Source organism: Ammodytes marinus (assembly GCF_949987685.1).
Source record: "Ammodytes marinus genome assembly, chromosome: 3".
NCBI lineage: Eukaryota > Metazoa > Chordata > Actinopteri > Uranoscopiformes > Ammodytidae > Ammodytes > Ammodytes marinus.
Window position 1 is genome coordinate 24,679,534 of NC_137232.1, and position 12,504 is coordinate 24,692,037.

At 39.9% G+C, this 12,504-nt stretch overlaps 1 protein-coding gene across 1 annotated transcript in view; it reads left to right on the forward strand.

Annotated features, from left to right (window-relative positions):
* Positions 1-12,504, forward strand: part of limk1a (LIM domain kinase 1a) — a 52,993-nt gene that overhangs the window by 23,912 nt on the left and 16,577 nt on the right. Inside the window, exon 4 of the mRNA XM_080025151.1 lies at positions 7,438-7,576. Coding sequence (XP_079881277.1) covers positions 7,438-7,576 — 139 coding nt within the window. The remainder of the gene's footprint in view (positions 1-7,437; positions 7,577-12,504) is intronic.

Below are 12,504 nucleotides of genomic sequence, written 5' to 3' on the forward strand. Positions count from 1 at the left end.
ACAAGACATATGCATCATCTCAGGACCAGTTTGGCAGCTGCAGGACAGATTCATACTTGAGACGCAGCTGACATGTCAGACCGTTTCGCTCTGCACATCAGTTCAACAAATGAAATAATGGAAACATTTAGCCCTGATTAATAATACATTCTCTATCTGCCTGTCTTACGTGGATTATTTTATTTAGTTCATTTTTTTCTATTTTCATCTATTTATTGTTTTGTTTATTAAACATAGTTTCTAGATTATGTGTGCGTACAATACAGTGTTTGTATGGACTGAACATGCTGAATGGTTATTGCAGAAAATCAATTTTTAAAATTTGTTCTAGTTTATTCACGTTATCGATTCTCGCTCAGTATACTTACATTTTCCTCCTCTTCAGCACTTGGGCCCCTCATGGAATTTTATTTCCATTCATTTGTTCAGTCCTGATGTTTTCAACGTTAAGCTCTTTTCATACAAACCGAGACAAATGAATGATGTCAGGTATTGACCCGGGTCATAATGATTAATAGGAAGCACAGTCATTCAAAAACATTTAACATCATGAAACTGTCCAACGCGACAAGCTCACAGGGAATAATAAATATGAATAATAGCAGAAAACTAAAGAGCAGCTGGATAATGCATCTGGTGTACAATAATTTAAAAAAAGATGTATATCCTCTATACACACACGAACACGAACACATGCCATATGTCCACACAATTTAAGTATATCTAATCCTCATATCCTGATTTATATTTAATGCTCTCAAATTCAGATTTACAACAACCTTAAAACTAAAAGATTTTTATATATACCTATATCTTCTTTTGACCCCTCTATATGTTTCATATGATGCAAGATTGTTTTTCTTTTGGATATGTCTTAAAAGGAATAACAACAAGAATAGAGTAAAATAAGAGAAATGTTGTTAGAAGTATTATGTTAATATGTTTTAGCCAGGGCCGGAGTGGGACTCATTTTCAGCCCTGGAGTTTCATGCCTCAGATCAGCCCACTTTCACGCCGACATTATTAATGTAATGTAATAACAACCTTAATATGTACGTCTGCTCTAGGTTTTGCAGTGCACTGTTCTCTGCACCCTTGTAATTCTGTGTTTTTAGACTGTGTGGACTCAAATGCTCCTGTTTAGCCTATAGCCTACTCAGGTGCCTGCCATGGTGCTACTATGTGCAGTAGGAGTGTACGGAGACGTCATTATCTGTAGGCTATCTGTTCAACAAACACAATTAGCCTATCTATATGTAGGCTACCTGTATTCGGATATGAAACCGGAAGTGGCTGGGGCTTATGGGCTTATGTGTGAAAAAAACAACAATTATTGTCCCTTCAGAGCCTCAAATTGATTTAATATTGGCATATTATCAATAATGAGATAGGCATATTTTCCTCATACTGTACTCATCTGTTTCTCTCTCTCATTATAACTGTCTAAGCCCCTACACGTTTGACTGGGGGACATTGAACATTCAGAGTCTGAAACAGTAGGCCTATTACATCACAGTAAATCATAAACTTGCCCAATTTATTTTATTTTTTCATCTCTGTCCCTTTTTATTTTTAACTAAACTAAGTTGTATCATCGATCTAGATAAGATTTATTTTGCCCGTTTATTTCCCTCTTCTCTCTCACTCTCTCTCTCTCCCTCTGTCTCTCATAGGCCTATCTCTGTCTCGCTATCTCTCTCTCCCTCTCTTTTTTAATTTCTAACTTAGTTCAATGAATAATTACTTTAGACTAGGAAACAGCGTTTTATAATCTAGTGGTCTAATTGATCAACGCACAAAAACGAAACTTTTTTTGAGCAAATCTCTTAGTTATAAACAGATTGTATGAACTAAACAAGCGAAGTGTTTGCAGATCGAATATTTAAAGATCGATTTTATTAAATGAAGAGACGTGGTTCACGTTCAGAGATTTGAAATAAATAAAAGTCAGGAGGGACTGAAGGTGACTCGGGGTCACAAACATCCAGCGGAATGGAGAGACCGCAGCTCACGGGGCCATGCATAAACGCAGCTGGTCTAGGCCTATCTCTTTTCTGCCACGGCAGCGGAGATGAACAGCTGATAGGTGCCACTCAAGTTAAGGCAGAACGCGCCGCGTCAATTTAGTGCATGATAGGCAAAATAAATAAATAGTTGTTTCCTGAATAATAACGAGATTATTCGCGAAATAAACATATTCGGATCGATCATCTCATTATCCGTGCTCATCCGAATAGGCCTACATGTTCGGATTCTGGCTCATCCCAGTGCAGCCGACGCTCCAGTCGCCATTGTCCCGAGCATGCATTGAACATATATGACTGGGGGCTGTGACTAACTTTCATAAAGCCTTTGGTATGAGCGCAGAATTACAAGTTATCTTTCACCTCGTAGTCCGACATGCTGCTAGAGAGAGACACGCAGCAGGGCTAGGAGGCCCTAAATTCTGCTTCAAAATAAAAGTAATCTCACGTTACGCCAGTTAGATGCTTTTAATGTGAAACTGAAGCTGTAGGAAATGGTCAGTTTCCATTAGCAGTAACTTAACTGCGGACTAATAATATGATTTTTAATGCACCAATAGGTAAAATGATATTTTAACCCAGTGCCATGACTGGGCCGGCCCTCGCAGCCCAAAAACCAGAGCGGCCCACCGGGAATGCTCCCGGTTCTCCCGATTAGCCACTCCGGGCCTGGTTTTAGCCATGCTTGCAAAGTGGTTCTAGGCACTGTGGTTTTGTTCAGTCCACCACTTTGGTTTAGACTTAAATGTCTAATTAACTATTGAATACATTGACCATGGAAAACATTTTACCTGCTCAACATCAGCACGTTAGCCTCACTTTTTTCTTCTCTCCTACCTTATGAACCTTGGACCACTGACCTAGAAGGCTAAACATTGCTCTCAGATAATGAAAACTAGTCTCTACAGATTACAGACACGGAGTAAGTAGATTTGACAGCACTCAGCTGGAGTTGAGTGTTGGTGAAAGCAGACAGAGGAAGGTGAGAGTCTGGAGGAAAAAGGCTGTCTCCTACTGACCCTGAAAAAAGGGAATTTATACTCTCCCAGACACTTTTAGCTAATACCATTGGGGATTTGAGCTGAAGGGGGGGACGGTTGCAGCTTTACTTACCCCCACCCCAGCGCTCTCTTCGTCTCTGTCATTGTTTGTTTCCTGAACCTCGTGAAATCCAGCTTCAGTCATGATGTCTGAAATGTGCTCTTCTCACTCATTGATGGCCGCTTTTAATATCTGAGCAACCAGAGCCTCCTTCTCTTTGTGTTCGAGTTTTTCGTCAAACGATATAAAGTCTTTGATATCTCCTTGTCTTATATTAGTCTTTTCACATTTTTATCCACTGCATTGCAGAATGGCGTGTTATATTTAGTTTGTCTCTTTTTTTTCTTTTTTTTGCACAGTAAGGTGAGAGGCTGTTAGGCTCCTCATTCAGCTAGATTTGGCGGATTTTCAAAGCATCATAGCAGCACGGGTGAAGACTCTCTCTGAGTCTTTCACTCTGATAATCCTCTTACACGTCTGTGCCGATGCGCACATGCAAACACAGTCACACATTAATACACTAAATGGAAAAAGCACTGGATCTTTAAATATGGTGGTGGGTTTTAACTTTGTTATATTCATCATGTAAGAGTTGTAACAGCGTTGCTGCCTGCCTCCTCTACCTCTGAGATAAGATTATCAAATTCTGTCCTCTCCATCTGGGAGTCACTAATGTATTCACTCATATCTTCAATACTTTCCTGCCGCTCCCAGCTCAGCTTTTTCGAGGATTTACCATGAAGGAACTGAACCTCAGAGCATTAAGATCCCTCCTGTGTAAGGGTGTGTGCGTTCTCCCCAGGTATGAAGGTGTGTGTGTGTGTGTGTGTGTGTGTGTGTGTGTGTGTGTGTGTCTGTGTGTGTGTGTGTGTGTGTGTGTGTGTGTGTGTGTGTGTGTGTGTGTGTGTGTGTGTGTGTGTGTGTGTGTGTGTGTGTGTGTGTGTGTGTGTGTGTGTGTGTGCAGTGAAAGGCAGTTATTGAGCTTCAGAGAGCCAAAGATGCTGCCAACGTCTTCTGAAAGCCTTGTCCCACTTCCAATTCTCCTCCTCTTCTCCCCCCCAGACTGAGGCAGACTGAGCTCTGCCTCAGTCTGCTGAGCTGCACTGAAGCTCCTCATGCAGATGCCGGGTACAGTGGGTGTGTCTGTCTGTCTAATAAATAAATAAAGTGTGTGTGTGTGTGTGTGTGTGTGTGTGTGTGTGTGTGTGTGTGTGTGTGTGTGTGTGTGTGTGTGCGCTGGCATGTGCAGGCTTACAGTTGGTGCAAGACCTTGGGGCAAAGTCATAGAGAGTTGCTGCTTCTGCTGAATATTGAGTCCTTCACTAGTTGGTACTGTACCAACAGGCCACGTGGGATAAAGAGCAGGATAGAAGGAATGAAAGGAAATTGAAGGGCACAGATTTGGGGTCTAAACAATTCTACTGCAACTAGATTGATTATTGTCTTGCTCCACCGATAAATCGTTTTGTCCATTAATGTCAGAAAATCGTGAGAATACCCTCACAGTTTTCTAAAGCCTAAACTGATGGTTTGTCCAACAAACAGTTCAAAGATATTGAAATATTGAATTTACTAATAAAATGAGACAAAGAAAAGCGAAAACCTTAAATTGCTAATGTTGAAAGTAGTATGTAATATTTAGATTACATGTTTCATGACGTATGGACCTGGCTTCAGGAAATGTACTAAATATGTTTTGATACTAAAAGATTTGACAAAAATTCAAATGTGATCTGTTCGGTTTCTTCAGGAAGATTTTTGCAAGAATAAGCACCAACCAGACACAGAGAACGAAGCAATGTCACTAAAATCTAAGAAATCTGGATTAGACGAGGGGATAAAGTGAATTATTCTGCTGCTGCCTTTGAAGCCATTGCACACTCGCACAATATTGTCAGAGCAAATATGACTAGTATTAAGCCGCCCTGAGAGGGGACCGGGCCAGACGGCTGGCTGATGGGAGGGAAGCTCCACTGGGAAGGAGTGGGGAGACAGTCACTTAGTCATTGCCGTTTGACACAGATTTATAGAGATTACAAACAAGCACATACTGTACAAGCATGCATGCCCACAGATGCAAGTCGCATGTACTGTTCTGAAATGAGTTCACCATAAGTAAAGGGATTAGCACACATTTTGCTTCATGGCATTTAAAGAGACATCATGTTTTTTTGTTTTTCAAAGACTTAAGTATATACATGCACAGTACAGACACATTGTTATATCAATAGTAATAATAATACAGTGCTACTGAGGTTATGTTAGTGTGTTATTCTACCTGCTGTGTTCTTCAGAAATCTAATGCCTGTTATCGTTAGTCTTCAATTACCAGGAAACAATCTTTACACACCTGTGTGCTATCCTTGTTTTGAATATCAGCCCAGCATGTGCAGCAGCCTGTGTTTGGTTATTTGCATTGTAGGTGAACTCAAAGTGTTTGTCACATCCTCCACGCATTCTCTCTGTCACCACATAATCAGCCTCGGTCTGTCCACGACTCTTTGTCATCCGCCGCTCACTCTGTCAGCATCTGATGCCTATTAGGTTGACGTCATCCTGGACTTTTAGAGCCACTTTGGTATTGGTGTTTGGTGGACTATGGCGGCAAATGGACAGACCAAACAGTGCTCTGCAGAAAAACATGTCCAACGGTGCTCAGGGTCAGACAGACTGTAGGCCCTATGTGCAGAAAAATTACTTTTGAATGGTCGCATTGATGAAATCAACCAAGAAAAACACACTCAACAACACAGGTTTTTTTTTTCCAATTCAGGATTTCCGCAGGTTCTGAAAAAGTCTTTATAGTCTAAAATCCAAAAATCTGAATTGTCTTATTCATTAGGCCTATTAGGTCTTAAATTGCAAATCCTTAATTGAATTGGTTAACACCTGCAGAAACCTGAAACACGACGAGCACTTAGTGTAATATATGGGATATAGAAACTAAAGTTACTGCCGCACAATAGTATACTTTCTTCTAAGTAAATTAAAAATCTATAGGCATATTTTCTTCTTCTTGTGTATAAATCTGAGAAAACATCATCACATGTGAGTGTGACAGCCGTTGTTACTTGGAGACGCGCTGTCAACTTCCGTGGTGCGCTGCAACTTGTTTGTAGGCTACAAGCCATGGCTACAAGACGCGTTGTTTTGGTTAAATTTGGCTTTTCGCATTTTGGTAGAGCTCATCCCTTTTGTTATGTTAGTAGGCTATTCCAGCCTTAAAAGTAGAGCTAGCAATTAAGGCTAAGTAGCCCACATTCGGGAAAGTGGAAGATAGTTAGGTTAGCCTGCTATTGTAAGACATAAGCTAAATACTTTTATATTTCAACACCTGCTTAGTCTCTGGCAGCTTGGTGTTTGACCCACATTACTTAAATGCCTGGCTAGCAAGCAGTAGCTACCATCCTCTCTTTCATGGGTACAGTTGCGGTGAAGGAAACCGACCAGACCGTCGAAAATCACAGAAACAGGTAACTTAGGCAGGGCTAGTCCCTTAACAGCGATGTCTCACCGTGTCATGCAGATTTGTCGGCAAAAAAACAATTCAGTTCTGACACTGATTGAAGTTTTAAAATCTTTCTAATTTTACGGGACTGATTAAATGTTGTGTTCAGACAGTGAGGGGAATCTATATCGAACAGCATGTTGTAGTTGACTGAAATGACATTGTTTTATCTTTGTTTTCATCCATCACATGTATTCTAAGGCCAATCATTGTTTGTGTGATCTCACCTGCTGTCTGTTCCACCTTATTTTGGTGTGGTGGTGAGTGATAGATCCACAAAGAGACTATTATTGCCTAACAACTATAATTTGGGGCCCTGCAGTGTGTCACATGGCAACATAATGTTCCATCAACACATTAACAGCTTCATTTGCTGTGCACCTTTTATGGAGGTCTGAACTGCTCTGCTTATTCAGTGACAGGCTGTCGATATTGGGGACTATGTTTGCTGCGTTTTCTGCTCACTAAAATGTTGAAATATGTTACAATCATTGCTAAAATAATAGTTGTTCGATCGTATCAATTAGTCTTTTGAAAGGCAATTGATCCAAAATATCCTTATAAATTACTCGTTTAAGTCATCTATTTAAAAAAGCAAGATACATGTGACGATTTGGAGATTTTTCTATTGTAGTAAACTGAAGGTTTTGGACTGAGTCACTATTCTTTGACATCGAAGAGAATCAATAATTATTAGACTAATCAAAATGAAATAACTAGTTATGTATATCATGTTGTATCATGCATCTCTTTCATATTTCTGACTTTTTTTTTATGCTGACATTTTGGATGCGTCACTCACATTCAGTATTGATCTAATTGCTCAACTGCTCATGTATCTCTTTCTGTCTCTTCTTAAATCAGGTGTTGTCAGTGCAGCACCTCGCTGTCCCACTGCTATTATGAAAAAGATGGAAAGCTCTTCTGCAAGAAGGACTACTGGGCCAAATACGGGGAGCTGTGCCACGGCTGCAACGACCCGATCACCACCGGCCTCATCATGGTAAGAAGATCTATCCATTGACTCTCATCTCTCATCACCTCCCTCGTTCTTTATTGATAAATCTTGAGTTACAGCTTTGAGCTGTGACACTTGGAGCATGCATGCAAACACATGCCTGAGTCCATAGATTTACAGCCTCGCCAGTTGCTGCGTGCCACTGTTGTGCCTGACCTGTAACTGACCCTGAAGCCTTTGGCTGATTGGTCAGATTATTTTACGGATCACCAGGGAAAGTGGGAGCTGTTGTTGTGGCACAGGAGAGCAGAGAGGCTCAGTGCAGAGTAGATACGGTCAAAGCACAGCAAAGAACATAAACAATAGACTGAGCTTCTGCTGATAAGTGCTACTGCGCTATAGAAAAGACAATATGCTAGCATCAAAGGAGAGTGTGTATTTCTTGATTGGTCAAGAACCTAATTAATACTGAATGTCAGTGTCTCCTTGTACAGAGTCACTTATCAGGTGTTTTAACTGTTAAACGTTTTTAAAAGGTGACCGAGCAGCAGGACGCTTTCTATGGAGTTTAAATACCTGATAAAAATAAATAAAAAGGGTTTATGCATAAACTTGTGATGTGGTCGGAAACAGTTTGATCATGTTCAACAACAGCGACTGCTCATTCATCGCTGGTAAACTCTGCTGAGGTTTTTTTCGTTAATCTTCGCTGTGTTCCCACAGTGAGGTAAAATTAGACTTATCAGCCATAGCAGCAGACGATATGAAAAGCTTGTCAGCTGTGTGTGGAAATATTGAGGCTCATATTCTGGAATACCTACCGCCTGTCTACTTAATGTGGAGCTCATTTGTCAGGGAAATGATCCACAGAAAACACTATCATTTGCATTTTAGAAGCTAGGACACTAATAGCTGACAGTAAAATGTTAAGGTGTGGTATTGCTAATATTGCACAAAATTATGGATATTCAACTCCTGAAATTTAAATTGTTATTTAAATTTTTCTTTCAGACTTTTTATTAAGAAATAATTATTAGGCGATAAAGGGCCTCAAAAGCCATCCAAAACGCAGACTTTTGATCAATAATTCACGGTCCTTTCAAAAGAGAAACTGGTTAAAATACAAAACTGAGTTAATTTGTTGTACATTGGGCATCTTATGTGACACATTTGCCTCCAGGTCAGATGCACCAGCCAGCAGCTTTGGTAGGTCATGTGTCATGGCTACGATGAACAGAAATCATTCATTCTCTGCATCTCTGAGTGTGTGCGCGCGTGTGTGTATTTCATCATTTACACTGCCTGCAGACAGCTTGCCCTTTGCTGTGCAATCTCAGTAATGAAACATGTAGGAGACTCTAAAGTGAATTAGATTGAGAGATTGCTGCACTACCCTTCCCCTTCTTTCTCCTTCTCTTGTTTATTGCCTCTCTTACAGCACAAACTCGCTGATTGACTGTCTCTGCAATTACACTTTAGTAAATTTGAGATGGGCCAGCCAATCAGGCTTGGATTGCCAATATGGCCAAATCCAATTGGGATGTTGTGTAGACTTGCACACCAAGGTCAGCTCCCTCTCCATGCCCAGAGAAAAGGCAATGTCTACTCTGGTTCTGCAATGTCACTCTGCGTAGATTAGCAGGGAAACACAGTTCTAATTTTAAAAATCCACTCATGCCACTGTAGCTGAAAAAGTAGCTGTGACAGTCAGTGAATACTCTTCATGATGCAATGATGAGTCAGTGTCTGCAGACAGAAAACATAGATCTAATGGTGGTCAGCCAGACATACACAAGGGATGAGTAGAACACTGAGAACAAACTGTGTTTGTGATTTCAAGTGAGTTCGTAATTCATACAAGTTGTTCCTTACTTTGCTCTTTTTAAATACTTTTTTATTTTTATTTTTTTACTTCCAACAAGGAGATGATATTTTTGATACTGATTGCTTGCCTTTTTTTGGATAGTTTACATTATTGTAACAAAACATGATGAGAAGTTAATAAGAAAACCATGAGATAAGTGACCAGTGGCCAGATATCATGACTTAAAGTTTTGAACATTATACTTACATATAAATAAGCATTTTAAAAATGACATGTAAAAATGCTTGAAGGCTCCGGAAAAGTGAGTCAGTGGAGTGGACTTTGAGTGCAGTTGGGTTTGTCGTCCTCTGTTATCAAGCTCAAGAAGAACCTATCAAGCTCATTATAACTTTGTGTCTTGGCAGTGTGCATTTTTTCAAAGTTTGATTCCTTATCATTTTAATGTGTTTGTCCATAACCAGAGCTGGCCTGTGGATGGGGCTATTGTTCTGATTGAATATGCTTTTCGATTATAATATTAAATTGAAGACACTGTCTGTGTGTTTTGTACAGTGTGAGTGTGCTGTTGTTTTTATGTTATGTTAAAAATAGGAGTGAGTCTGCAGCTTCTGCTCCTGTCCGCACCTTCAGCCTTGAGTAAGCTGGTGGTAATTCAGCCAGAGGAAGTTACTCAGTTATTTACCACCCTTACTGAGGCTGATTGATGTGCTTTATACTAAGTTACTGATGTGATTGAATTTCCTCTCCTACCAGCCCTCCTTCACTCCCTGTCTGTCCATCACACATTCGGTTTAGAGTCAGTCAGCCCTTCTGCAGTCAGGGCTGAGAGCCAGACATCGACCTGGGTCTGTGAGATGTCGACGGAGAAGCTTCTGGTTTCATGGTTTCTAACCCTTACTGCATTATTTGTGCCACAGCACTCTGAGGGCATCAGGTCAATGTTGACACTTGACAATGTTGTCAATTACCATGTCTTTGGATCAAACCTTCTTCATCGAACGATTGTGTGACACCGTGGTTAGATCTCTGTGTCTGGGCCAGTAAAGGTCCTGGACTCTTGAGTGACCGTCACAGCATATTCAAATACAAAAATATGATACTGAGCATAGTGGGTGTTTATATATTTGAGAGAAAAATGTAAAGATTTTTTTGTTGTTGCCATTTTTATGCTTTATTAGACAGTTTTGGAGAGACAGAGATGAAATGGTGCAGAGAAAAGGGAATGACATGCAGAGAACGACCACCGGCCGGATTCGAACCCGTGGTCTGCTGCTACTGACCGAGTACAAGAAGTAGTTGTGAAATTAAAAAAGAAGAGCTTAGAGAGAAGGTCAAACCATCTTTATTTCTCACGTACATACACATAGAAAATCGCTGAAGTGGGTGTGAATATCAGTTTGAAGTTTCGGAAAAAGTCGGACAAAGTCCGAAGCTGTTCGATGATCGTACAACACCTGTCTGATGTCACCTTAAGGCTTTCCTAGGACAAGTAGTTTCTTTCCAATGACTGAAAATTATGCATCCGGCTGATACTTTTGGTCCTATTTATGTCAATTTCTAGTGAAGCTGTTGAAGTAGTATGCAAGATGCTTTCTTTCAGTGTCCAAAACCTTTGAAGCACAAACCACCAGATGCCATTATTATTTTGACCAATATTGAAATTTCAGTTTTGTATGCATTCATCATGTTTGTTCTTACAGAACAACTCCAATCAGAAGGTTACTTTGTAATACTGGTAGTATGTTACATCTGGGGACTTTCTTTGTTTCTTTTTTCTCTTTCTATATTTTTGAGATTGCAAAAAGCACCGATACACTTGGAGGTCAAAATTCAAGAAGTTTCCCTGAAACCACAAGTGCTTAAGTTTCTTTGGGATTTTTTCGGCATCATATGTTCCCTCATGAAATTCAAATCACATGTTGTGAAAGTTACGACACGTGAAATACCTCCTTCCTCCTACATTCTCAAACCATTTCTGTTTAAATCACAATACATTTTCTTAGTTGTAATGGACAAGATAAAGAAGGAAATTAAAGAGTAAAACATTGAGGGGTATTGGTTTAAATATCGGACCTGCTTTGTTTTTATGACGTACAATGTGATAAATTAGGATTTTACTAATTATATTCCAATAGATACACATTTGAAAGGTTTTATGTCATGTAGGTACTTTCAGAATCTAAAACCAGAGGCCAACGGTGAGAGACAGCAGATTTTGAATCAGTGCATTCTTTTCATATTTGTATTCTGATTTTATGATACTGTAATATACATATGTGGTATTGAGAAATGTAGATATTTTGGTTTGGCCAAAAAAACAGTGGAATGTCCCAGATCTACAGTTAACCTTTATCGACTCCCACTGGTGTGAGGTGGCTATGTGGTTGAGTAGGAATTTGCCAGTTGTTTCAGTAAATGATTGTTTTTTTATTGAAGACAGACACATGTGTAATAAGTGTTGGGAAATGTTTTTTATTAAGTTGTTGTTGCTGGTCAGCATATGGCATTCTTTTCTTAGCAACCAGATCTGCTGTTGTTGATGATCTCATCAGTGACATTGAAAACAGTTTCCAGTCTGTTCTGAACTTGGCGCTTGCATTATATTTATAAGCGAGGGTTTTATTTATTGAAACTCCAGAGGGAGGTCAGAGGTCAGGGTGTCCTGCCACAGCAGCTTTCTCAAGAACACTTCAGCTGCACGGCTCTTTGCTGTGATAGAGGCTTGAACTTCAGGATTTATGTCGACCAACTGCTCACAGGTTGATATTGTATAAAGACAAATGTGTTTTTATTTTATTTTATATGTTGCAATAAATATCAACATAACCTGAATAGAAATCTTGACTAAAGTGTGTTTTGAAGCTTGTTTAGCGTTTCCTCTTTCCAGAGTGGAAACCCTGACGAAAACAGCAGCGGTCTCTGTAGACTGAAATCCCCCCCGGTGTCACGGCCGTGTGCTGCTGGGTTTCACTTCTGAGCTTCCTCCAGCAACTCAACCTCACCCTATTGAACATGAAGTCACATAGACACAACATTTCACTGTTGTCAGTGTTGGGCAGTAACGCGTTCTAACTTTTTCCAGTAACGAGTATTTTAACTTATTACTATTTACCTTCTGTTTAAAGATATATTGTTCACAGACTTTAGA